The sequence below is a fragment of the Camelus ferus genome, chromosome 2 (assembly GCF_009834535.1).
Source record: "Camelus ferus isolate YT-003-E chromosome 2, BCGSAC_Cfer_1.0, whole genome shotgun sequence".
NCBI classification, from domain to species: Eukaryota; Metazoa; Chordata; class Mammalia; order Artiodactyla; family Camelidae; genus Camelus; species Camelus ferus.
The window spans coordinates 101,849,039-101,875,363 of NC_045697.1; the positions used below are offsets into that span (position 1 = coordinate 101,849,039).

General features: G+C 38.7%; 1 protein-coding gene across 10 annotated transcripts in view; it reads left to right on the forward strand.

The window, feature by feature from the left end:
- GAB1 (GRB2 associated binding protein 1) overlaps positions 1–26,325 on the forward strand; it is a 116,244-nt gene that overhangs the window by 52,146 nt on the left and 37,773 nt on the right. For 9 of the 10 annotated variants that reach the window (XM_032464110.1, XM_032464137.1, XM_032464144.1 and 6 more), the window contains exon 2: positions 24,416–24,710. In XM_032464110.1, the coding sequence (XP_032320001.1) occupies positions 24,416–24,710 (295 nt within the window). Of the gene's footprint in view, positions 1–4,714; positions 4,831–24,415; positions 24,711–26,325 lie in introns of those variants that run through there. The other variant, XM_032464128.1, reaches the window with a different exon arrangement.

Genomic DNA, 26,325 nt, shown 5'->3' on the forward strand with positions numbered 1-26,325 from the left:
ATTTATTATAAAATACTTGCCTATATTCCCTGTGTTGTACAATATATCCTTGTAGCTTATTTTATGCCTGCTAGTTTGTGCCTCTTAAACCCCTCCCCCTATATTGCCCCTCCCCCTTTCCTCTCCCCACTGGTAACTACTAGTTTGCTCTCTATATATGAGTCTGCTTCTTTTTTCTTATATTCACTAGTTTGTTGTATTTTTTAGATTCCACATATAAGTGATACCATACAGTATTTGTCTTTCTCTGTCTGACTTATTTTACTTTGCATTATACCCTCCAAGTCCATTCGTGGTGCTGCAAATGGCAAAATTGTGTTCTTTTTTATAGCTGAGTAGTTTTCTATCGTGTGTACACATATGCATATGTGTATATATATATGTATATGTGTATATATATGTATATGTATACACACACACACACACACACACCTTCTTTATCCATTCATCTGTTGATGGACACTTGGGTTGCTTCCAAACTGTTTGCATTTGCTTTACCTTTATTGTTTCAGTGACAACCCACGATTGATAGCTCTCGGGCATTCATGGACTCCAGATTATAAACTGCCTATCTGGAATCTCTCACTTTAGCTTGTCTGAATTTGTCCAAATGAAAAGTCATAGAATGGCCCCTATGAATTAATAAAATCATAGCCCAGGGGTCAGCAAACTACATCCTGTAGGCCTGATTATGTCTAAGAAGGCTCTTTACAGTTCTAAAAGATTGTAAAAAAATAAATAAATAAAAACAAGAAGAATATGAGTCATGGACCATGTGTAGCAATTGTGCAATGTCCTGAAATATTTACTACCTGACCCTTCATGAAAGGGTCTGCTGCCCCCGTCATAGACAGATGTCTAATGTTAAGTAGTTAAGGCACAGACTATGGGGCCAGGGGACATTGGTTCAAATTCTGGCTTTACTACTTCCAGTATGATCTTGAGCAAGTCACTTAATGTCTCTCTGGCTCATTTTCTCACCTAGGAATGGGAGTAGTTACAGGGCCTACTTCATAGGATTGTGGTGAGAACTGTGTTCATAGATAAAGTGTTTAGACCAATGCCTGATATTTAGTGAATATACCTTAAATGTTAATGATTATTACTAACTGTTGTGATGGGGAAAGACTAGAGATCATCCAGACTAGCCTTTGCTTTCAACTGGTGAATGTCCAAATTATGAAAGACAATTTTCTGTTTACTGCATCAAGAAGGAAGGCCCATTTGCTTTCTAATAGTGCCTGCTTTACTGAAAAAAGAAGTCGAGACAGATCTGTACTCAAATGTAAAAAAAAAAATGCTTGAAAGCATCAAAGGAAACAATAAAGATACCCACTTTTTAGGTGAAAAAAAGAATGTTAAATGTGACACTTTAAGACCAAGCAAACAGACATTCTTTGATATGCTTGTGACAAGAAGAAATAAAGTGGAAATGAGAGAGATTGGGGAGAGGATAATAGTTCAGGAGCGAAAGAGGGGGAAACAAGAACACGAAAAGCAGTCAGCAGAAGAGAAGAAAGATTTAGATGGAAAGGGAGGCTGGCCGTTTCTCCAGGTCAGCCAGTGTTAACATCCCCCCTTCCCTGGGGAGCCCACCTTTATGATTCTGTGTGTCCAGTTTAATTGCTCCCATTTGAGGGGAAGCGTGTTGCCTTTTGTTTGATTATTTTCCTGTGCAGAAATAAATCTTCAGCACCAAGTCAACTAATGTTTCCTGAACATGCATTATTTGTATGCTCCCTCAGAACACCTGTCACATACATATACAAAATCATCATAGTCTGTATATTTCTCTGTGAAGCCAAGTAATTGTGTTCCCTTTGGCCACTTGCCTTCATCATCATCATTATCATCATAAAACATCTGTTGGATGCCTGAAAACCTCTCTTCATCTTCTCTAATACCTCCTGATTCGCTCCCCCTGGCTCTCCCAAGTAGGGGAAGAACAAACTTGCTTTTTTACAAAATACAGAAAATGTTAAAAGAAACAAACAAAAAATGAAGTACAATTCATTCTTTCTTTCCCCTTCTGTTTCACTCGAGTCGTTTACTCTGTTTGTGGATATTGGACCAGAGAGACCGGAGAGATGAGTGTTCCAGGATTGGTTTTAATGATGTCAGGGGACTTGAAGTAATGGAGATTACACGGTGAAGCCGCGCATTGATTATTATTACCTCATCTTATTAGCTGATGGAGACCTTTGAGAGGACGAGATTGCAGGGCTTTCAAGCCTGCAGCTCCCAGAACCTGATCCTGAGAGCCTGATACTTGTCCCTGCCCAGTGGGACTGTGTTAAGAATAGCGGCAGCTTAGCGTACTAGAATACGTTTTACAGGAGTGCTAAAACTATGTCCCTCATCCTTCCAACCGACCGTTCAGATAAGGTGAGCCCTTTCAGATCCACTTTAGCCTTCCTTCGTGGCAGTTACAGAATTGAAGCCAGTTCTGCTGGTTTACTTGTGTTTGTCTTCTCCACTAGAATTTAAGTTTGCTGAGGTGGGCAGATTTTTGTTTCTCGAACCACTAATGTTCCTCCAGGAGCTAGAACAGTGGCACATGGAGGTGCTCGATAAATATTTTTAGATGAGTGAGTGAGTGAATAAATATAGTAGTTATTCATTATTTCCAATGAAATATCTTCCCCAGAGCATATAGGTTGCTAGTTGATGTCATTTTAGATGTTTTTGTGCTAAGAATATTTTAAATTTCGAATGAATTGTTTAAACTGTTGAGTATACAAAAGGAAAATTGAACATGAAATCCACATTTCCATGGGTTGATACTGTAACTTAAATGGCAAACAGTAAGACTGTTAGAAAATACCCATGGCTCAGGCAGTGAAAGCCTTTAGTTGCAACTAAAAATGTTTGAGAAGGCTTTTAAAATACAGTTGTCCGTTGGTATCTGAGAGAGATTGGTTCCAGGACCCCCCTCGGATACTGAAATCCACGGATGCTCAAGTTCCTTATATAAAATGGCTTAGTGCATGTCCTCCCGTATACTTTAAATCATCTCTTGATGACTTCTGACACCTAATACAATGTAAATAGTTGTTAGAGTGTTAAATTGAAGTTTTGCTTTTTGGAACTTTCTGGAAGTTCTTTTTTTCCTGAATACCTTTGATCTGAGATTGGTTGAAATTGGATGTGCAGATGTGGAGGGCAGACTGTATCGTTGTTACCTTTATTCTCAGAGAATAGCATAATGAATACTAATTTTTAAAACAGTGCTCTTTCAAATTGCAGTGGCTTATAAAATGCCCTGGTGCTGTCTTTCAAGCATGCCTCCCATATACCCTGTCCTAAGGTTTGGAGGTAATAGAATGAGGAGTAAACCAAGAAGGAAGGCGCAGCCTGCAGGGCTTGGTGGACCCACCCTGGGAAAGCAAGGCAGGAGCTCCCAAGAGGAAAGCCCGTGGGCACCCATTTCTGGGCAGGCAGAGGGGCGGAGCAGGGGGGATTCCAGCAGAGAGGATCTAGGAAGGGAGAGGATTGATAAAATGGGAATTGCAATGGGGGGCTTGGAAAAAGTTGAAGATCTGATAAACACAATTGGTGAGGTCGAAAACAGAGAATCCATCAGACCTCTCCCCAAGGAGCATTCTCCATTGCGTGGCTCGGGGGGTAGTGACCCTGACACTGGACCAGCAGCACTGGACCGCCCTAACTTGGGACTGTAGGAAACAGCACATCCATGGTTATGAGAGTGTAAATGCCCTTTATTGATTTTAAACTCTTAGACTCAACTTTTAGAATAAGAAAAAAAAAAAAAACAGAAATCGAGGTGATTATAGAACAGATTGTGTGTGTTATCAGCCTTGACGATGTCAAAGTTTGTGTATGATAGATGAAAATTAGGCAGCGGAAGGGCATGAGGGAAGATGGGGGAGAGGATGAGAACATTGTTCCAGGAAAGTTACCCTTCTGTGCCTGATGAGCTACGCAGGGGTTTAGTATGTGGCTGGAAGTCCCTGTGATGGAGGGACTGGAGCTGGCGGTATCACAGCTTTGGGAGGGAGGAGGGGAGAGGCAGCAGAGGGAAAGTGAGCTGCCTCTCCAGGCTGAACTTCAGTAGATAATGTCTAAAAGTGACAAGTCACATGTAAGTGTAGTACCGGGAAATCTGAAGTATCTGAGTGTCCTGATAAGAGACTGGACTCAGCTCAGACGGTTCAGATGCAGACTTTAATGAAAGGACAGTGTATGGTGCTGTGAGCTGGGTTTGGGATGAGGGTTCTTATACCCTTAGGGCTGGAGGGACAGTGGAAGAAATAATAAATGCTAATTTAGAAACTATATACAAGACCAGTGAGCTCTGGAGCAATGTGGTGTGACCCCACCCACCCACCCAGGGGCACTATGCTTAGGAACTAGACAACCATTGCTGGCAACTAGGAGTTAAAGCCAGGAGACAGGCGTGGTGGGGGTGGGGGTGGGGGAATAAATGCACTCAGCCCCTTCCCAAACACAGAGAAGGGCAAAGAATTGGGGGGATAGTGCTAAACCAAGAATAACCAACTCAGGGTAACCACCGAGAGAAGCCAAAACCGTTCTACTTTTAGAGTAGAGCGGCGTTGGGGGTGGGGGGCGAGGATGCTTGCCATGGGGATGACTACATTGCCTGATAAGCTCTTTTGTACCATTTGATGTTTTAACCTCCTACAAGTATGCACTCCATAGAACATTTTTATATAAATACTCTTTTATTCAGCACCTTTTATTTGATCTAAAGCGCTGCAGCTTGGTGGACTGGAGAGACTCGGTCTGCTCTCAAGTTGCTTAAAATCCACTTGGAGAGAGAAGATGCTAGACAGACCAGCAAACAAAACAGTAAATATGACCCCAAGTTGTGATTAATGCTGTATGTTTCCCAGCATGCAGAAAGTCACTGCTTCTTGTGTAAACTTAAGTCTTTAATAATGATACTGCACTGATTTTCAAAATATAGTTATTTGGGAATGGAAACCGTTCTTTCTTGAGTAGCTTGTTTTGCTCTAAGTATAATACACGACATGCTGAAAACCAGATATACAGATGGAACAGCTGCCTCTTCATTGTTTTGTTCCTTTGTTACGTTTTAATGAATGATTTGAACAGACTCCGAAACATTAAATTAGATATATAAGCATACTTTAAGAATTATATCATACTGTTAGCGTATTTAAAACTTAGTAGTGATATCATTGTCTAAAAATAGTAAGTTTTAAGAAAGTCAGTTACTTTAGCTGCTTTGCCCTCTATAAATAATTTGGTAGTAAAACAGACAACAGATAAAAATTAACCCGAGGCTTCATGTCCAAGTCTAGAGAGCTGGGAAAATCTGCCCCCCCTTCCTTGTTCCTGACATAGAGACCTTGATGGTTAGATAAATGTTTCAGGGGTCCTTGGTGGAAATTTGCCTTTCCTTGCTTTTCTGGCAGAGATGTGAGCAACAGAAGAGAACTTGGGAAAAGCATTAGCAGTGTAGGAGTTTCTTCTGTTTTCTTGATACTTCCTGTTGCTGAGGGTTTGTCCAAAGGGGAAAGATAAATGAACGGAGGGAGATGGATGTCAGCCGTCTCCTCATTCACAACAGACTGAGAACAGAAAAATTTTCACTCTTGTGTTCCTCTATCCTGAGCATTTGCTTATTAAAAGAAACCTTGACTACATCTCTCGGGTCCCTCTGTTTCCTCCATGAAAAAGCGGGTGAGGGTGTTTAAAGCTGATACTGTGTTACATGTAAGATGTAGTCATAAATCACTGGAAGGGAACTGTTTTTAGAACCTGCCAGAATTATCGTACTAATGCACTCCTACAGAGGGCATTAAACAGAGTAATTAAGGGAACTCTGTTTATCTTAGTGCCTTTATTCACCTCCGAGTGTTTTTTGTGTGGATCTTCTCATTTGATTTTTTTTTTTAAACACAATTCTGGGATACAGAGTTCTCACCAACACTGGAGGAGTTGTAGATGTTCAAGTGCTTACATATGGGAGAAAATCTAGTATCACCTCTCCAGAAACCATTTTGTTTAAAATAATCTTGAGTTATTAGGCAGTCTGACTGCTCTGGAAGTTAAGAAATGGAACCACTGGATACTGGAGCCCAGACACTACGTCTACTACTTGTATCTCCCTTTAAGGGAAGATTTTCTGATGTTTCGTTCATTGAGTGTAGTTTGTGTAACCCTGGCTGGCTGGCTGGCTGGCTGGCTTGTTACAAGGCGGGGGTCACGTAATGGGTTGTTTTCCTAAGTCAGTAGCAGTGTCTGTCATCTTCGTATTTAAGGAACTGTACATGTTAGTGCGAAACTCGAGCATAAAATGGGCAGCCGGTTTAGAGGAGAGTCAGCTGTTGCTGGTGATGAGATCATAGACAGAACCCACACCCCTTTCCAGACAGAAAGATCCCCATGGAGATAAGCCTGCTTTCCGGGAGGAGTCACTCAGCCACGCCTGCCATCCCTGAAGCGGAGTCTCTGTTTCACTTTACCTGTCCCTGGACTCGAAGAACTGTGGAAATGAACCCATAGCTTTCCAGAGTCATCTTTATGGAAATAATTTTGTTTTAGCTGCTTGTGACTAAGAAACCTGAAAACCAAAAATTAAAGCAGACCGACCAGTTCAACTTAGAAACTAGCAGTTAGTAAATTGTCTTCTTAAATAATGAGACCCACATAACACTTAGATGCAATTTAGAGATCTAACTTTCCTTAAAAGGTAATGATCAAAAGTCCAAAGGTGCACAAGGAAACAGTGAACCTACCTACAATGAGCCAAGAGTTTTGTCTTTGGGATAAGAGCGTTGAATAGGAACTTTCTGTTCCTGAGTAACTGATTTGTAGAAGTCCGGAGTCGCTTTCTGCTCTGTGCTTTGTTCTGTTCTGTTCTGTTTTTGTTTTTCCTGATTTCTGTAGTGCCTGCCTTTCTTATGTTTTCTCTGCTCATAAGGACTCCACTAGGGGGCAGACAAAAGAATGGAGAAGAAAGGAAACCTATTCAGTGAATTGCATTCACTATGATTTTATGCCCTGTATTTGCTGCTCCTTCTGGGTACCTGGGGGAAAAGTTTTCCGATTTAGTTATATTTCATATAATAGCATTTAAAGTGGTTTTAAATGATGCTTATTTCTGCATTTAAAGTGTAAACATATTTATACAAGTTTAATGGAAATTTTTTAATAAATTCATTGTCATTCTAACATGTTTCCACCATCAACCCTCAAGCCACTTAATAATTATTTATGGATGTTTGTAATGATGGTCCCTATAAGGTTCACCTTATACATGAAGATGCTCATTCATTCACTCAGTCACCACTCATTGGGTCCCTACTTTTGCCAGGCGTCATGTGTGTTAGATTTTGAGATTAGATCAAGAAAGAGAGAGCTCCTAGGACGCTGATATAAACAAATGGTAACTTATGGTTGTCCTCTAAGCCATTTGGTGAACGGACTAGGCTGAAAGGAACCAGAAGCGATTCTCAATGGCTGCCATGCTGGATAGTTATTATTTCTGATTATTCTTTTCCAGTTGCTCCTAGAAGTTAGAATGCCATATAGTGTGGGGGCTTCAGTGCCATGCCTAGGCGGCGAGCTAGAGATGTTGTGTTTTTTATTCTTCCTTTGTCTTTGCTGCACCAAGAACTGGATCTAGTTACCCACAAGTCATTTACTTCAGCCAGCCTAGGGTTACATAATCTTAATCTTTAAATGAAAATCTCATTGCTTTCCCTTTTCGTGGGCAATTATTCAACAAAATACAGAGCAGTGCTTTTGTTTTTATTCTCATTTTTTTTGTTTTTAGCTTTTTTAAAGCTAGTCAAATTTTAACTAGAGACATTTTGTTTCTCCCCAACTTCCCCTCTATTTTTGCAACAAACTATCCTTTGTTCATTGTAGATAGTCTATAAATTTATTGCCTAAACTTTCCATTTTTAAAGTATAAACATTTAAATGGCCGAGAAGTCAAGGTATTTATTCCGAGAGTGTCTTCAGGGTACAATGCCTAACGTAAGTTCAACTATCAAAAGATCTTTTTTTCTGGAATAAATTCTTCATCCGTTAGACTTGATAAATCATTCTCTACAGCATGAGATCACCACTATTGGTAAACAAGTGGTAGTATTTCTTTGGAGAAGATTATACATATTTGTTTTGGTCATTATTTGCTTAGAGCATCAACTGCAAACTGTATAGCAAGTTGGACAAAGCCCAGCAGGACGTTATTTGAGTTATCATTAAATATCTTAGTTGCTAGAGTTTATCTGGGACGCTGTGCTGAGAAAGCTCATGGTAAATAAATGTCTTGCATTTTCACAGTTGTTAAATGTGTTTCCTTAATCAGGTTTCAGAAAGGATTTCAGTGAGGGCTTCACATTTATGTCCATAATTCTAGCATGATGAGCAAGACCTAGAAAAAGTCACAATAAGTGGAATATTAAGGAATTAAAATCTTAAACCAGAGAATTTTAAACTTCTGAAAGAAGTGTGGCTCATGAAACCGAAGATACATTCATTTTTATTTAAAAAGTTAGCTACGTAAAAAGTATGTATGTATATGAATAAAAATCAGATGAAAATATGGAAATATATACATATTTTTGATGGTGGTAGAATTATATATAATTTCCCCTAATTTTCTGTTGAATTTATTGTTGCTATAGTTTATTAAAAATAAATTTGTTAAGAAAATGTTCATATGACTTAAACAGTTTTATTCTGGAGAACACTTCACTTTGATATTGGCTAAACTCCAGAAATAAAGATTCCATCACAGTGGTTTAAAAGGCATAGATATTTGAAGTTTATAACTTACAAGTATAGGGCTAAGTCTGTTGCTATAGATTTTTCTTTCTCTCATTTTTTTTAATAGCTACTAAATTGTAAAGATTTCTTAGAATTAAATGCAGAGGATAAAAGTTAAATAAATCTTATCCAGAAATTAATAACAAAAATAATTTCATATAACTTAAAGTGATCAAATAGACATTTTTTTTTTTCTACATGAATAAAATACTCCTTCAAATCTTTTTTTTTAAATGGAGGTACTGGAGATTGAACCCAGGACCTTATGCATGCTAAACAGGCACTCTACCACTGAGCTATTTCCATACTGCCTTTGAATCTTTAATAGTGTTAGTAGCCCGGCCTGGCCCCCACCCCCCCAGCAATCCCAGTTGATGTGAGCATGATGGGTTTTCCTTGGAAATTTTCCCCGTGTTTGATTTAGAATTCTCACTTTTCAGGAACAGGACAAGAACAACAAGCCTACAGTCAGTGTACCAGCTGGAACATGGGGGCTTTTACGCATTTGTGTATGTTCCACCTGACTTTCTGTCTACACGTATCTACTTCAGTAGCACCAACAGTCTTGGGAAAGGGGCAGGGACTGGATTGGAGGGTGGATATATTGAGTGGAAAAAATACAAGCAGGATATCCCTTTTCAGAATTTCATGATGGTCTGGTCCCACCACAAAGAGTTAGGGGGCTGTGGTCTTCCGAAGCCCTCTCATTAATTGGAGGAAGAGATACCATCTTCTCCTGCTCGTCTTCTCCATTCCAGATCCACCTTAAATACCACCAATTATATATTTTAAAGCAAAACGCTGAAATGTGAATTTCTGTGGTTAAGTGTAGGATGTCCCAGTGACGTCTCTAAAAACCCAAAGCCAATCCCTGTGCTCCAAACTCAAGGTTTATATTTGGAAAACAGTGTGGATCCTGTATTTTTAAAATGCTGTAAACATGTTTGTGTGTTTATTTTTAGCTTTTGCAGACTTTAGTGAACTTCCAAGTTGGCAAGTCAGACACAGTCAGTTGTCTGTTACCTCAGATGCCAGCATTTTGTGAATAACTCTGATTGTCTAATATAGTTAAAGCAGATGAGGGTGTAAGTTATCTTCTGTCAACTACATGTCATGTATCTATATGCATATTATTATACATTATATATATTATATTTATATATATAATATATATTATTATATTTTATTAGCTTCTGTGAACTGTATAACTTGGGTAGCAGTTTTGGTTGTAGTTCAAGATGAGTTGGGTCCTGCCAAATGGTACTGGCAGAAACAGCTAGTCTTTTTCTCTCTCCCCCAACCCTTCTCTCTGGGTCCTCAAGCATTAAATCATGCACACACAAATCCTTACAGTCACTGTTGTTTTCAGTCCATTGTATCTACTTCCTGTTGGTCAAAGGTTGTGAGGCTTGGGTGGTGTAGAGGGAGCTGGATAGTTGACAGGAAAAAGAAAGCTGGGCTCATTTTAAGGCCAACACATCAAAGAACGGGCAAGATAGCACTGATTTGTTGAACACAAGGAGAGGTAAACAATCAACAGCTTTTCTTGTGGGGTGAGATCATTATCTACATGTTACATGAATGAAAAAGTGTTTTTCCCCAAAGAATTGGGTCTTAACAAAAGGTTATGACCCCCTACCCACCCTGGTCATAGAGGGAAGGGAGGGCGTCAGCAGCCCCACCTGGGCTGAATCTTCCACATTCACGTCAGAGATCCTCTTGATTCTGTTATCTGTGGAGTAGCTTTTGTATCATGTTCAACTTTGTGCTTAGTTCTCCTCTTTGGGCGAGGTTATTTTTCCTTGCATCTTCAACTTAATGTGCTTTATAGTCAGTGACTCCAGAATGCATAATTTATCTCTTTGGAAGTATGTTTTTCTAAGGAAATCTTTCATTGCCGCACATCTTTTGTTCTGGAAGCTTTAGACAGAGTTTTATGTTGAGAAGAAAATTACACTAAGAGGTATTTTGGCCTATTACATATAAATACCATTATGGAAATTTGAATTTTGTTTTGTAACACTTTAGTGCTTTTCCTCTAGTTCACAATGTGCAAGTATTGTTTTTGAACCGTGATCCAAATATCAGCGTGTTACTTAATCATAAATTGTGAATGTTCAGTAACAAACTTAGAGGCAAAAAATGAGAATGTTTTTGCCCGGAACTCAAAATGTTAGCTTTACTCCAGAATTAATTATTTTGGATTGGATAGCTGAACAGGAAATAGAGCTTAGGGATTTATTGGGTTTGTGGAAGATACATTTTTTAAAATTACAGGTTGGTTTTGGTGTTATATTCTTTTTAAGTCACTGTTTAAGCAAACATGTTCTTTTCAAAAAAAAATAACAAAAACAACATAGATGACACGCATAGTAAGTTTGTGAGACCCAGTAAAAATCAGGAAATAGAGTCACATAATTGTTAGCATCTTGGGCCCAGCAGCCCACAGTAACCCTGCTCAGTTTCAATATTGTGGGTTTTCTTATTTAGAGCTGTAGTCTCTTTAGCAGTTGTTATTGCTTCTCCCTCAAAGAAAAGGACTTTAAAACTGCACTGCCCAGTGGTAGCTACTGGGCACTATGCGGCTAAATTAAATTATGTGAACTAGAAAATCAGTTCCCCGGTCGCACGAGCCACTTTTCAAGTTCTCTGTAGCCACTTTTCAAGTTCTCTGTGGCCAGAGGCAGGCTGAAGGCTGATTCCAGATTACATGGACTCCAAGTACCCTTTGTCTAGGCCAGAGGCAGGCTGAAGGCTGATTCCAAACATTAAAGTGGACTCCCTGACCCCACTTTCCCAGGGCCAGACCCTGGTGTGAGCTCACTGACTCTCAGTGCACACGCTGATAGGAAAAGGGTGAGGTCAGATGAAACCCAGAGCAGGTGGTCCTTCGACCAGTGGCTACTGCTGATGGTCGGCGTAGCCATTTCCGTCATCACAGAAAGTTCTGTGGGACAGCACTGCTCCAAAACTGCAATTAGAACTTGTATCTGTGCTGGAAACTTATGTGACTTTAAGATGTGACATTAGTTTCCTACCACTTAAACAACAATGCTGAAGTTAAAGCTCTCACATCTTGTTCTTCATTTCATCGTGGACTTTGACACTATGCTTCACAGAATATGGCATTTTGCCTTCTCTCCAGTGACATTCCATTCTACCCTCAGAGCCTGGAATGGCATTACACACACACACATGCACAACAATGCTGAATATATACAGAGAAAGAGAAAGAATATTTGTGTACATAAATAAATATATGAACATAAATAATGATTTATAACTGAAATATGTAGACTTCTCAGAATACCGTAGGCACTGGCTGAAGTTGTAGTCTCTGAACTTCAGCATGTTGGCGTGGTTCCGTACGGTTCACACTGACTTGTTTCTTGGTGAAGTTAGTTTCGCTTTTTGTTGACAGAAGCTTGTGGAGGAGATTTGATAGGATTTATGGCCAAACTCTTACAGTGATAAGAAGGCCCACCATTGGTTTGGCATAGCATCCAGTTGCAGGAAGTCTAAGCTATTGAAGACCAGAGACAGCATGTTCAGGGTCGCCAGGAGATGCTGGTTCATTTGCTCATTTGTTCAGGTAACAGTTATCACATGTGCCTTTGAAGGTGCCAAGTCCTTGCATGTTTGTGCTGTGCTAAGCACTGAGATTAAAGGGGAATAAGACAAGGTCTTGGGGAGGAAGGCAGCTGTACCAAGGACTGCTTGACATACAAGAGGAGAGTATGCAAATAGAAGCTGGCACAGATGGGAGCAGTCAGCTTTACCTGGCACAGGTGACCGAGAGCCAGAAAAGGTAAAAGGGAAGATGTCGCCAGTATTCTACACACCAGATTCCAGTTACTCCAAGTGGAAAAGATTAGTTCCTTGCCAAGATCTCTCAGTGTTTTGGAAAGTTTTCAAACCATGGGGGAAGGGAATCTTAAAAATGCCATTCAGAAGCATCATTTTAATGACTGTGTACGACTCCTTTTGGAGATGTGTCTTAGTGATTTGCTCAGTCCCCTCCTGTCACCAACCTTCCTGGTTTGTTCAGGACTGAGATGTCCCAGGACCTGGAACTTCATTTCTAAAACAGGGACAGTTCTAGGAAAACCAGGATGGCTGGTCACTCTACGTACTGTGGAATGTTTAGATCATTTCAAATATTTACTCATATAAACAACATTGTGTGGAGTGCTTTGATGCCTATATATTTATCTGCATTTTGCCTTAATTCCTTAGGTGAGAGTCTTAGAGGCAGAATTAATGGTTCAATGATTCTGGGCGTGTTTGGAGCTCCTGATAACGCTCACAGCCCCTCATTGACTTTTGCTGTTTTCAGCTAGATTGGCAGGAATCTGCCGAGACATTTGTACTACCTCTGCCTCCACAGGTTCTTAGGGAGCCACACAAAAGACATAGCCAGGAACATACCTGCTCTGTCACTGGCTCCGGCTCCCATCCTAACTCTCGAGTGGGCCAGATTACATGGACTCCAAGTACCCTTTGTCTAGGCCAGAGGCAGGCTGAAGGCTGATTCCAAACATTAAAGTGTGACCCTGGTGTGAGCTCACTGACTCTCATTGCACACGCTGATAGGAAAAGGGTGAGGTCAGATGAAACCCAGAGCAGGTGGTCCTTCGTCCCAGTGCAGGTTCAGCTACACAGTCACCCCCCGCCGTCAGCCTCCTCCTCAGAGTAAGGAAGCCTTGAAAAGCCCCGAAGTCACTGTCTCTCCACAGCCCTGCTAATTGGGAATCTGATGAGGTACGAACTAGTATTCACAGGTGAAGATAAACTCAGCCTGCCCCACAGTGCTGTATTGAGAGGTATTGCCGTGAGGTGACCTACTTTCCTGCGCAGCTTCAGTCACTGAGGTTGGGGTCCGGGGTTTCCTATCAAGCTGTGCTTTGTGGCGAGAAGTATTAAAGGATAGGCCTATTTCAAGCATTCTTAACATGCGCCTCAGGGGTTCTGTGAACCCCTGAAACTGTCTAATACCATGTATGTGTCTTTTTCTAAAGAAAAGATTCAAAATTGCTTTTATTAGATTCTCAAAGCAGTCTATGACCCCAAAAGGTGTAAGAACTAATTTGTGGCATATTAAATACTAGGAAGTTTTTGTCATTACTTTTTTGTTTGTTTTACTGGAGGACTTAACACCAGAGCTTTGAGGTAGGCATCAGTTTAGCAATGATTTCAATGAGTAAATGTTATGTACTATTAATTAATGATTTAAAATTCCCTGAATTTTTCCCCAGCCACCCTAGCATTTGAGTTAAATTTGATTTAGGGAGGTGCTACTGTAGCATTTGAGTTAAATTTGATTTTTTGTGTTGAGGGGGGCTAGTTTTGCTACTGTGAAATTGGTTTAGGTCTAGCTAATTTGTTTTTTTGTTTTCGTCTAGGCATCGTATGTGAACTCGAAGGTAAAAGGTTTGTGGCACAGTTGTTAGCCTACATCTAGGCATTGTTCTGCATTATTTTTGGTGTATTCTTTTGTTTATATTACTAAGCTAAAGTTAGCACAGATAACACTAGGCTAGAAAATGGTGACAATAGTTTGAAAACAGGAAATTTTAGGCTTGTGTGTGTTTGGAACAGATGATCATAATGACAGAGCCAGCGGAGTGGAAACTTCCACAAGCCTGTTTTTTCCTTATTTTGCTCTGCGAGAAAAGATGGTGCTTCCTGGAAAACAACTCAAGTATTTTAAAGCAAATGGTTTTCTTTTGTCCCTGCTTCATGGTTAATTTGTTTTTCTTTATTTTATTTACCCTGGTTGTATTATTATAGAAATTTAATATCTTTCATAGATAAAAAGTAATTCCCAGAGTGCTGAATATAGTTATTTAAATATCTAAGTATATTACCATTACAGACATGGTTTTTAAAGCAAATTAAAATTGTAAGAATATTATAACCACCAGACTTTGAGGGAAGAAATTTGTTCCTCTATTTTAAGTGCTCCCAACTTTCCTTTTTTTTTTTTAAACCCTCTAAATTCTAGTCTTTAAAACAAAGTAGATATACTTTGTCTAAGCTGTTTCCTGACTAAGGCTCTCTCCAGATGTATCCTGGAATTCTATATTTAAAAGAAAGGCTAAATTTATTCACTAATTGCAGAATAAGAAGAAGAGTATGCATTTCCATACATACATAGACTTTTTTGTGTTGTGTACACCATTCCTAGATTTTAAAATATTAGTTAATAGACTTTATTTTTTAGAGCATTTTTAGGCAAAAGCTTTTAAAACGTAATAGTTTTAAAACTATAGCAGTAATAAATGAAAGCTCCTTGAAAAAAATCAGACTGCACAAAATCATATAAAATAAAAATGCAAAACTGGTCTGACCCTCCCATTCCTATTCCTGGAATGACCACAGTTAACACTTCCGGTGTCTCCTTCCAGACCTGCTCTCTAAACATAGTTGGTGCGTGCATACAAACACACAATCATTTCAGACAAAGTAGCATCATACAATTCTGCAACTTGCTTTTTTTCTTTTAATTTAACAGTTACTTTGTGGGTATTTTTCATATATACAGATCTACTCACTTTCTAAATGTTTTGCATTGATTTATTATTGTATCAATGTCTCATAATCTACTTAAATTTAGTCATTACCCTGCTGATGAAGTTTAGAGTAAAGCCTATCTTATGAAAAATAGCATTTTCATTTTGTGAAATCGCGTATCTTCAACCATATCGTTTCACAGATTTCTGAGACTGATACGTATATTTTGAATTCTAACAAAGACTTCATAGTAATGACCTTTCCTTACATACCAGTCATGAAAGACCTTTTAAGAGATGTCAGAATAAGAAAGTTCCTCTCTCCTTTTCCCCCAGTTTCCTAGGATAATATAGAGTTAGGAATATAGAGTTACAGTGGTGGTGTTTCATGATGGAAAGGCAGTTGGCTCAAGGACATAGAAAGTGCCGTTCCTCAGCTTATCAGCTCAAGGTCCACTTGAGGGTTGGGCAGCTATGAGAGACCTCAGTGCAGTCATCAGAGTTCTTTCTGAACTGTGCTAATGGGATGGCCTTGTTAATGGGCTTTTCAGGACCCATGTGCTGAGAGCTCAGAGAAGCAGGAGCTGGTAGTTGCCTTAACTCAGAGGAAGTTGATGGAAGCTGCAAAGAAGAGGTCTTGAGCTGGGTCATGAAGAACGAGTAGGAGCTCACTGAGTGAGAGAGGTGGGGCGTGCTGGACTCAAAACCAAACAAAATGTGCTAGTTTGCTAGAGAGACAGGCAGGTAGGGATAGTTTTGAAGAATCTTGTATGGCATCCTGTGAAGGAAGTTTGGACTCCCCTCATCACGCCTTTGGACTTCTCTTCCCTTTCCCTGAGATCTTTTCATTTAAGTTCACTGGCTCTCTGCAATCCTTGTGATGAACGGAAGAATTTAAAAGCGTCCCATTGAGGCTTTGAGGGCTTCACAATGTGTGGAGTGCTGTCTCAGATACAAAAAAATTTAAGGAATGGTCTCGGCTTTCAAAGGACACAGTGTCTAGTTGGGAAGATAATTCACAAGCATTTGGAACATTTGGAAACATGTAGTAAAATTACAGATGGTTCCAAGCTGTCCCATAGTGACGTAAGAGATGTGTCAGGGCAGTGACTGATGAGTTGCCAAGACTCCAGAGGGAAGGTATGGCAAGGAAAGGGGGAGATTTGGACAGAACCTTGAAGAATGGACTAGGTTTCTAACAGTAGAAAGGAGTTCATACATAATCACCAATGGGATAAATATTGGGAACAAAAATAAGAAGGGACATATCAACTGCACGAGCAAGAGCAGAAGACTTGAAAAGATAAGGAATTAGACACAAACTTAAAGGACTTCTGTGCTTTGGGCTTTGTAATTCTGTTTTAAGGAGCAACCTAATTCTGACCAATGATTGGACCAGTGGTTCTCAAGTCTTAGTGGCATATTTGAATCACCTGGTGAGCATTGAAAACAATCTATGCCAGGGCTGATGCCCACACTACAACTGTTTTGTTTCGTTTTTTGGTACGTTATTCAGTTTGTTTGTTTGTTTAATTGGAGGTACTGGGGATTGAACCCAGGACCTCGTGCATGCTAATAAGCATGGGTTCTGCTACTGAACTGTACCCTCCCCACTCAATTTTTTTCTAAAGTAGTTTTCCAGATATTTCTTATCTGGAGTTAGAGTTGAAAATCACTGGACCACTCTGACCTCTTCTCTTTTGCCCACCCATATATTGACTATTTCTTCAGTAATTAGCACTTCCAGTGAAAGTCCAGTGAAAGGGATTAGGGAGTCTAGGAAAGCATTACACCAAGCACATGCTAGATCAGTCACACCAGAGAGTTTAGAAAACAAGTGTATGCGGCAGGCGGGGTGTTTGCCACTTAGGCAAATTAAGCATATTTCTTGAATTTGTTTAATAACATTACTGCAGGTAATAGTTTGGGGCTAATCTATAATATTTTCTTTTCTTAGTCTTTTTTTTTTAATTTAATGGAGGTACTGGGGATTGAACCCAGGACCTTGTGCATGCCAAGCAAGCGCTCTACCACTGAGCTATTACCCTCCCCCACCCCCCACACTACCCCTGACTCCCCCACTACCCGTCCCTGCCCCATGTTTGTGGATAATCTGATTGGAAACTTTTTCTCCCCATTAGGTAATGGGACTCCGTCTGTCCTTACTTGCCAATGTGTTCATATTCATACTCTGTAGTGTGTAGTGATAAACCTATCTTAAAACCTTGCTTCCTTGTGACAAGTCTATATCCAGTAATACGTGTGCAGTTGGCTTAACTACAAAAATTATTTCAAAGAACAGTTCCTTTAAAGTAAAGTTTAAAAACTCCTCTCATATCTGTAGAGTTTTTAAAGCAAAACAATTTATGGTTTGTGCACCTCTGCCTTGCCTGACAGGTTCTTGTCAGCTAATGGCAAATGGGCTGGGCAGACTGCAGTCATGTTAATATCCCCATCGCGCACAGAGAATATGAGAACGCCCATATTTTCATCCATATCTCCGTTGATTGGCATATTCAGCAAATATCGACTGAGCACCTCCTTGGGACTAGGAGAAGAAAGATGAAAGGTGAAGAGACATGGTTCCAGCCTTCAAGAAGCTCAGTTGCAGGGATGTCAAACACTGTCACTAGGAACAAGGGAAAAACAGAGAGTTTGGAGAGGGCCACGCAGGGATGGTGCCGCAAAGTCTGAGCTAAATCCAGGGGATGGATTACGTCCCGAGGGGCAGCATGTATCAAGGCCCAAGGCAGGACAGGAGCAGAGTGTTAGGGGACATGCAAGCATTTCTGATGTGTGGGGAAGGCAGAAAGACAAGAAGTGAAGCTGGACAGATAGAGACGGGCTGGGAGAGCCCCGTGTGCCCTGCCAGAGAGTTTGGCTTTATCCTATAGGCAGTAGGCAGTCACCGAACTTACAGAATGGGTACTTACAATGCAAATACTCCAAGCATTACGGCTATTTAATTTGGCAGTCTGATCTAAATATATTTCCATTGGGATCCATGGACTAACTCCACATGCTGTTCTCTTTTGACGTTAATGTATTGGCCAAAGTTAATCTTGAAACCCTGAGATTGGACATTGGTATGGGAATGTGGTGCTTTTAAGCTACTACAAACTGTAGACCTGCTGATGGGTTCTTATCACTGCATCATTTATTCAACTTCAGATTGAAGTGACGATTGCACGTAAGAAAGGACAACAAAATTAATCTCTGTGCATAGTTCCTCTCAAGCAAACTTGCTTGTCATGGAAGTCCAGCAGTTAAAAATATTCTTCATACGACTTTTGTTTAAAATTGCTTTGAGTGTTTTGGAAGGTTTCTAGAAAACGTGTCCTTTTTTGACTGTTACTGCTCTGCAGGGCTGGTGAAGCCATGTGCAGCTTTCTCCGGGGCTACCAAGGCAGCAGGGATAAAAATAGGGCAAACTTTAAGAATCCCAGATATTTTCAGATAACAAAGGCTGATTTATGTGGACCCATTTTGTGCTCAGACAAAACATAGAGGAGCTTTTGTGCTGTGATTAGCAAGGGTGCTGATGTCAGTTCTCTTGTCGAGCATCAAGCTTTATTCTGTGGCTAAATTGTGCTTTGTACCCTAATCCAGAGAACCTTTGTATCTGCCTTATTAAAGTGTGTAGTTTATGTAATTGCTTTTGTTTTCCAGTTTAATCTGTGCCAGATTCAGTGAGGGTGACTCATTTTGTGACTGAGACAAACATTCCCATTTGGAGCATGTTAAAAATAAATAAATAAGTGGCAGGTGCTGCTTGGCTAAATTCTGTGTTTTACTGCTGTAATTTCCTGCTGCAAGGGTTCATCGCTTAGATAATGTCTTCGCGGCCTCTGTAATCGCTAGCCCAATCTGTCTAGTGCCCTGCAACTCATTGCCGCTCATTTCTTGGCTATTTATCTCATTTTCCAAGGGCCTTTTAAATTTTAACCATATCATTTCAACCGGGGAGCCAAGAAATGGATGGGGGAGGGGGACACAGTCAGCTGGCACACAGAGTGACACATAAACTATAGCAAAAGGATATATTGCGTTCTTTCTTCTTTTTGTCATTTTCCCAAGGTGTTTTGTGCACATGTTTTGATAAAATTTAGTTACGTTTATTTTATTATGTATGGGTTTAGTATTGGAGCTCTTTTTCTTAAGTGGAACAGGTTTTGAAAGCATGCCTTTCTATTCAGTGCGGCCCATGCATCTAAACTAATTGTCTCAAAAATCTTACAACTTCATAGTCTTAGGGGAACTATTTTATGTACAAATATTTCTAAATACCAAGCCCTGTGCTATGCAGTAAGTATGTAATGGCAAGTAAAGTAGACATGGTTACTATCTTCTTGGCCTTTACATTCTGCCTGGGGAGTTAAATACTAAATAAATAAATACAAAGAAAACTTGGATTGCAAAATTACAAAAATCACTACAGGGGTAAGTGATGGGGTCACTAAAATCATGCCCTCCTCTGCATGGGTGGTGGCTGGGCTGAGGGTGGTCAGGAAAGGGAAGGCCTAAATGTCAAAGTCTGCCTGGCAAAGAGAGGAGAGAACATCCTGGACTTAAGGAACAGCATGTGCAAAGTCCCTGAGGCAGGAAACAAGTTTGGCATCCTATAAACCATATCATTAGAAGGGGAGAAGTGACAACTGATAAAACTTCAGAGAAAAAAAATACTGTATTTAAAAATTTATGGATGAACTATACAAGCAGCAGTTTGGCACTATTCAGTATAGGAGCAAATGACCCTCCATACAGTCCAGCGGCCTGAGAGCTTCACTGAAGTGCAGTATAGAAATTAATGCCTGTAATACTTAGCTTATGTCATTGGGGAATGGATGAATTATGTTCCATGAATTATGTAGTAAGGCATTTTAGAAAGATTCCTATGTAAGAATTAAATTTTTAAAAAGTTATCTGTGTTTAAAGACGGAGCCGTCACTATCTAGAGAAATCACTTACTTACAAAAAGGTATGATTCCTTGATGGCCCTGGATAAATGACATAATACTGTATTTTCTTTTCTCTTTACTTCTCTATTAATTTGTTCAAGCTTACTGCTTGATAGGAAGGTATCCATAAAGACATAACTTTACTAAGAGATGCTACTTATTTATTTTGAAGTAACATATTAACTGAATGGATTTTTAGAATGTAGAAACCAGTGCTAAATTTCATGTGAATTTAACACTTTATGACTTTTCAGTATTATCTAAGCCATCTGTAGAATTCCAACACTGCCGACTCCTGGACATCAGCTGATCATTTGCTTTTAACTTTGGGCTGCAGTCACACTAAAAAGTTAATTTAAAATCTTGATGATATTAAAGAACTGCATACATAATATTTTTAGGTCTTTGTAATTTTTCCACTTTGAATTTTTTTTTAAATGGAGGTACTGGGGATTGAACCCAGGACTTTGTGCATGCTAAGCACGGGCTCTATCACTGAGCTGTACCCTCCCCCATTTTTCTACTTATCTTCTTATTTAAGGATTGCATAAGTTTTTCCATGAAGGAATATGTGTCCATTTAGCAATATTTCTGCATATATTTTCCCAGGGTTGCTATATTCTCAAGTACTTTCATGTATGGGGTAAGTGTTTTCTTCATAATTAGTAAACTCCTTGAGAGTAGGAATCCTGAATTAGCTATTTGTATTTCTTCCCACAAGTACCAATCCGTAACTTAGTGATTGGTTATCTCATTGATTTAGTTCTTAATATATCTAAATTTTCTTGAGTGGATACAATTTAAAGAAGCTATTAAAATGTTAAATCTAAAGTTATCGGTACAGTTGTCCAAGGTATTAAAGACCAAATGAGCTGGTTTAGGGACCACTCTGCCCCCTTAGTTTTTGTTTTCCTCTCTCTCTCTGCCTCAGACCATTGTCACTGCTTCCTAGCACTCCTAGAACTGCAAGTCAAAGTTGACTCATCAGAATTTATTAAAAAAACTCGATGAAGATGGAGGCTAAGACTCAACATCTATTGGAGAAGTATATGTGGATTTTAGTTAGTCCTCCTTTCTGCTCATGTATATATTTCAGGATAAAATGAAGCAGTTTTTAGTTGGTACCATAATGCCTTTTGTGTTACAGATGCCAAGTTCTGAAAAAAAAAAAAAAAAAGAAATAGACCCTATCATGTCATACTTATTGCTTTTGGTGATTATAAATTTAGTAGATTTTTTCAAATAGACTGATACATAGAAAACAAACTTATGGTTACCAAAGGGGAAAGGAGGGGAGGATAAATTAGGAGTTTGGGATTAACATATTAACATATATATGCTACTATAATATGTAAAATAGATAAACAACAAGAACCTACTATATAGCACAGGGAACTACATATATTCAGTATCTTGATAACCTATAATGGAGAAGAATCTGAAAAAGAATATATGTATGTATAACTGAATCACTTTGCTGTATATCTGAAACTAACATAACATTGTAAATCAACTATACTAAAATTTTAAAAAATATCCTTAAAAACAGACTGATATGTTAATGAAAAAATGATGTTTGGGGAGAAATTGGCATATATTACGGTACCAATATCGTGAGCATTCTTGGTCTGATTAGGCTGTATGTAGAGCACCAAGCTCATATACTACTTTGAATAAAATTTCTGAAAATGCCATAAGCATAAAGCTGTCATTACCCTAAATTATCACTGGAAGAGACGTGGTCTCATTATACTTTCCCAGAACTACGGGACTGAGATGTGATTGGTGCTCCATCCTTCTCTCCAAATGAACAGAAGTGTACAATGGCCATTAAGAAAACTTGTTTCCTTTGGGGTTCATAAATTATCACATTCCTCAGTCCTGAGTGTACTCTTTGGGCAATATTACTTTGTAGGTTCGGTCTGGAGTAGAGAAAGTCTCTTAGTAGGTGACTGAGTCTTGCTAAAACAGGCGTCTTTTTGATCTAGCTGACTGGCCCCTAAGTAAGACCTTCAAAGAGGAGTAAGGCTTAATTCTGTCTCTGGGCAGAGATGTTGGGGTTAAAGCCAACTGTTTCAGGCAGTTGGTTCTGCTTTTATTATTTGATCAATGTAGATTTCAAAGAGAGTAATAGTAAAAGAATTTTAGGCTTCTTTAGGTGTAAAATCATATTCAAAATTTACCAAAACTTAATGAAGGAAGTACATGTTGAGTGTTGGTCCAGATGGCCAATAGAAGTTTGTTGGGAAGAGAAGGAGAAAGTTTTTTTTTTTAAGTTGCATCTTGTTCTCAAGAATACAGATTTTTGCCACAGTCCATTTCTTTGCTTACTTTCCAGGTGAGAAACTAGGAAAGCTTCTCAACTCTTTTTTCTCCTCCTTATTCCTTCCTCCCCAACCCCCTCAAAAAGAGAAAACAACCTATAGATTAAAATTCGGCATGATTTAAGGCATGAGAAAACATTGCTTTAAAAAAAAATTGTGGTAAGATATACATAACAAAAATTTACCATTTTAACCATTTTTCAGTGGACAGTTCAATAGCATTAAGTACTTTCACATTGTTGTGCAGCCATCACTACCATTTATCTCCAGAACTTTTTCATCTTCTCAAACTGAAACTCTACCCATTAAACACTAACTCCCCAACCACCCTGCCGCCTTACTCTAGGCAACCACCATTTTGCTTTCTCTCTGTGTGAATTTGATTATTCTAGAGGTACTTCGTATAAATGGAATCACACAATTTTTGTCCTTTTATGACTGGCTTGTTTAACTTAGCATAATGTCTCATGGTTATCCAGGTTGTAGTATGTGTCAGAATTTTCTTCCTTTTTAAGGCAGAATAATATTTCATTATATGTATATATATATATATATATATATACGTATATATATATGTATATATATATACGTATATATATATATATATATATATATATATATATATATATATGCACACACACACACATACATACACACACACACACACCACATTTCATTTATTTCTTTATTCATCAATGGACACTTGGGTTGTTTCCACCTTTTGACTGTTGTGAATAATGCTGCTATGAACATGGGTGTACAGATATCTCTTTGAGACTATGCTTTCAATACTTTTGAATATGTACCCACACTGGAGTTTATTAAAGGGCTGCCATACCATTTTTTACAGTAGTTGCACCATTTTCCATTTCCACCAGCAAAGCACAAAGGTTCTGATTTCTTCACATCCTGGCTGACACTTGCTTTTTTTGATAATAGCCATTCTAGTGTATATGAAGTAGTATCTCATTGTAGTTTTGACTTGCCCGTCTCTTCTGATAGTGACGTTGAACATCTTACCATGTGCTTACTGGCCATTTGTATATCTTCTTTGGAGAGTCTATTCAACTCCTTTTGCCCATTTTTAATTGGATTGTTTATATTTGTTGTCATTGAATTATAGGAGTTCTTTGTCTATTCTGGACATTTATTTCTTACCAGATACATGATTTGCAAATATTTTCTCCCATTCTGTGATTTGCCTTTTTCACTCTGCATCCTTCAAGTGTATAAAAGTTTTAAGTTTTGATGCAGTGCAGTTAACCTGTTTTTTCTTTTGTTTTCTATGGTCTTAGTGTCCTGTTCAAGAAATCATTGCCAAATCTAATATCATGAAACTTATCCATATGTATTTTTCTAAGAGTTTTATAGTTTTAGCTCTTACACTTAGGTCTTTGATCCATTTTGAGTTAATTTTTGTAAAAGGGAAGAGTCGTAACTTCATTCTTTTATACATGGTTATCCATTTTTCCCAGCATTATTTGTTGAAACCAGTGCTTTTTTCCACTTAGTGAAAACCAAGTCTTCTTTCGTTTGTTGACTTTATTACATATCAGTGTAATATACATAACATCAATCAGTGTCTTCTAATATTTTCTCAGTAGATCTAATGGAAAATAATAAATATGTATATACGTATATGTGCACATTATTAAGTTAATTGAGGAGGCATCAGTAAACTTTGCTGGAGTGGTAGATTATTATGTCAAAACAAAAACATTGTATACGACTTCTTCTAGTCAATGCATTTGTAAAATTGGTTTGACAAGTGTGCATCTTCTTGAAAAATTTCTCTCAGATTAACACCAGATGGGTATTTTTGTTTTGTCCCTAGGCATGGAAGAGGAGATGGTTTGTGTTACGCAGTGGCCGTTTGACTGGAGATCCAGATGTCTTGGAATATTACAAAAATGATCATGCCAAGAAGCCTATCCGTATTATTGATTTAAATTTATGTCAGCAAGTTGATGCAGGATTGACATTTAACAAAAAAGAGTTTGAAAACAGCTACATTTTTGATATCAACACCATTGACCGGATTTTCTACTTGGTAGCAGACAGTGAGGAGGAGATGAATAAGTGGGTTCGTTGTATTTGTGACATCTGTGGCTTTAACCCCACAGAAGAAGGTAAGTTCAAGATTTTGTGATTCTTCCTGAGTTCTTTGTTACTACATTTTAAAAACTTATCAAATTCTTTATTATTTCAGTTACATGATATAATATTTTATTTTTTTTTATAACAGTAACAACATTGGGAAAAAGCAAAATCCTTTCATCATTTTGAGGAGAAACTTCTTTTAGATTTTAGTAAGAGAGATTTAACTGTTGTGGGGCAGTGTCTAAATAATGTTCCAAAGTAGAAGGTGACAAGAAAACATACTTACTTAATAGCATTTTTTGAGTTCCTATATAAATATTAATTTGGACCTTACAACACTGCTTATACTTGACTCTTTTATCCTATTAAAATAACATTTTCATGTGGCTCAATGTAATTCTTTCGTAGTTATTTTAATTGAAGTATAATTGATGTATAATATTATGTAAGTTACAGGTGTACAATATAGTGGTTGACAATTTTTAAAGGTTATGCTCCATTCATAGTTATACTGACTATATTCTCTGTGTTGTACAATATACCCGTGTAGTTTATTTTATACTTGATAGTTTGTACCTCCTAAATCACCACCTCTATATTGCCCCTATATTCCCTCTCCCCACTGGTAACCACTAGTTTGTTTTCTGTATCTGTGAATCTGTTTCTCTTTTGCTGTATTCACTAGTTTGTTGTATTTTTTTAGATTCCACATATAAGTGAAATCATACAGTATTTGTCTTTCTCTGTCTGACTTATTTCACTTAGCATAATGGCCTCTAAGTCCATCCATGTTGTTGCAAAAGGCAAAATTACTTCTTTTTATGGCTGAGTAGTATTCCATTGTGTATATATACCACATCATCTTCATCCATTCATCTGTTGAGGGACCCAGGAGTTATTTTTTTAAACTATGTTGGATTGTGAAGTTATGAAATGGCCAAGGTGACTATCGATACCTATGAAAAGCAAATGAGAATCAGTCACAAACATGATGAAAAAGTAATCAACATATGAGTTTACTTAACACAGATGTTCTAAAAAGAGCAGGGAGGAAGAGGGGACTCAAGTTTTGAATAAGAGGTGGTGAAGGAAAGCTTCTCGTAGGAAGATCAGTTGTAAACTATAGGCTTTTGAAGGAAGTAGTATTCTATCTACATAAATGAAAGGAGTGATGCAGAACCTACAGGGCCTAGGGAGGGACTTAGCGGTGGAGCAGACCCCTCCTTGACTGGAGCAAGAGGGCTGTGAATGATACAGGCATGGGGAGAGTTGCTTGAGGATCTGAGATTTGGGTGCCTTCCTGGGAAGAGCTGAGTGATTAGGGGCCTCAAGAATTTTACAAGTGGAATTCCTCTTTGGGGGCTTTTATATAGCTGTACTAGCCATGAATTCCCTGTCTGTCTTCCTTTTTTTTTTTCCTTTTTTAAATGGAGGTACTGGGGATTGAACCCAGGGCCTTGTGCATACTAAGCATACACTCTACGAACTGAACTGTACCCTCCCCACTTATCTTCCTTTTTAAAACAAACACTAAGAACCCTTGTAGGGGACTCCAATCCACATTTAGGTTTGCAGAGCCAAGAATCAGTAATAAAGGCGGCCTGAGGTCTTTGATCCCGTTGTCCTCATGGTTATACTCACATT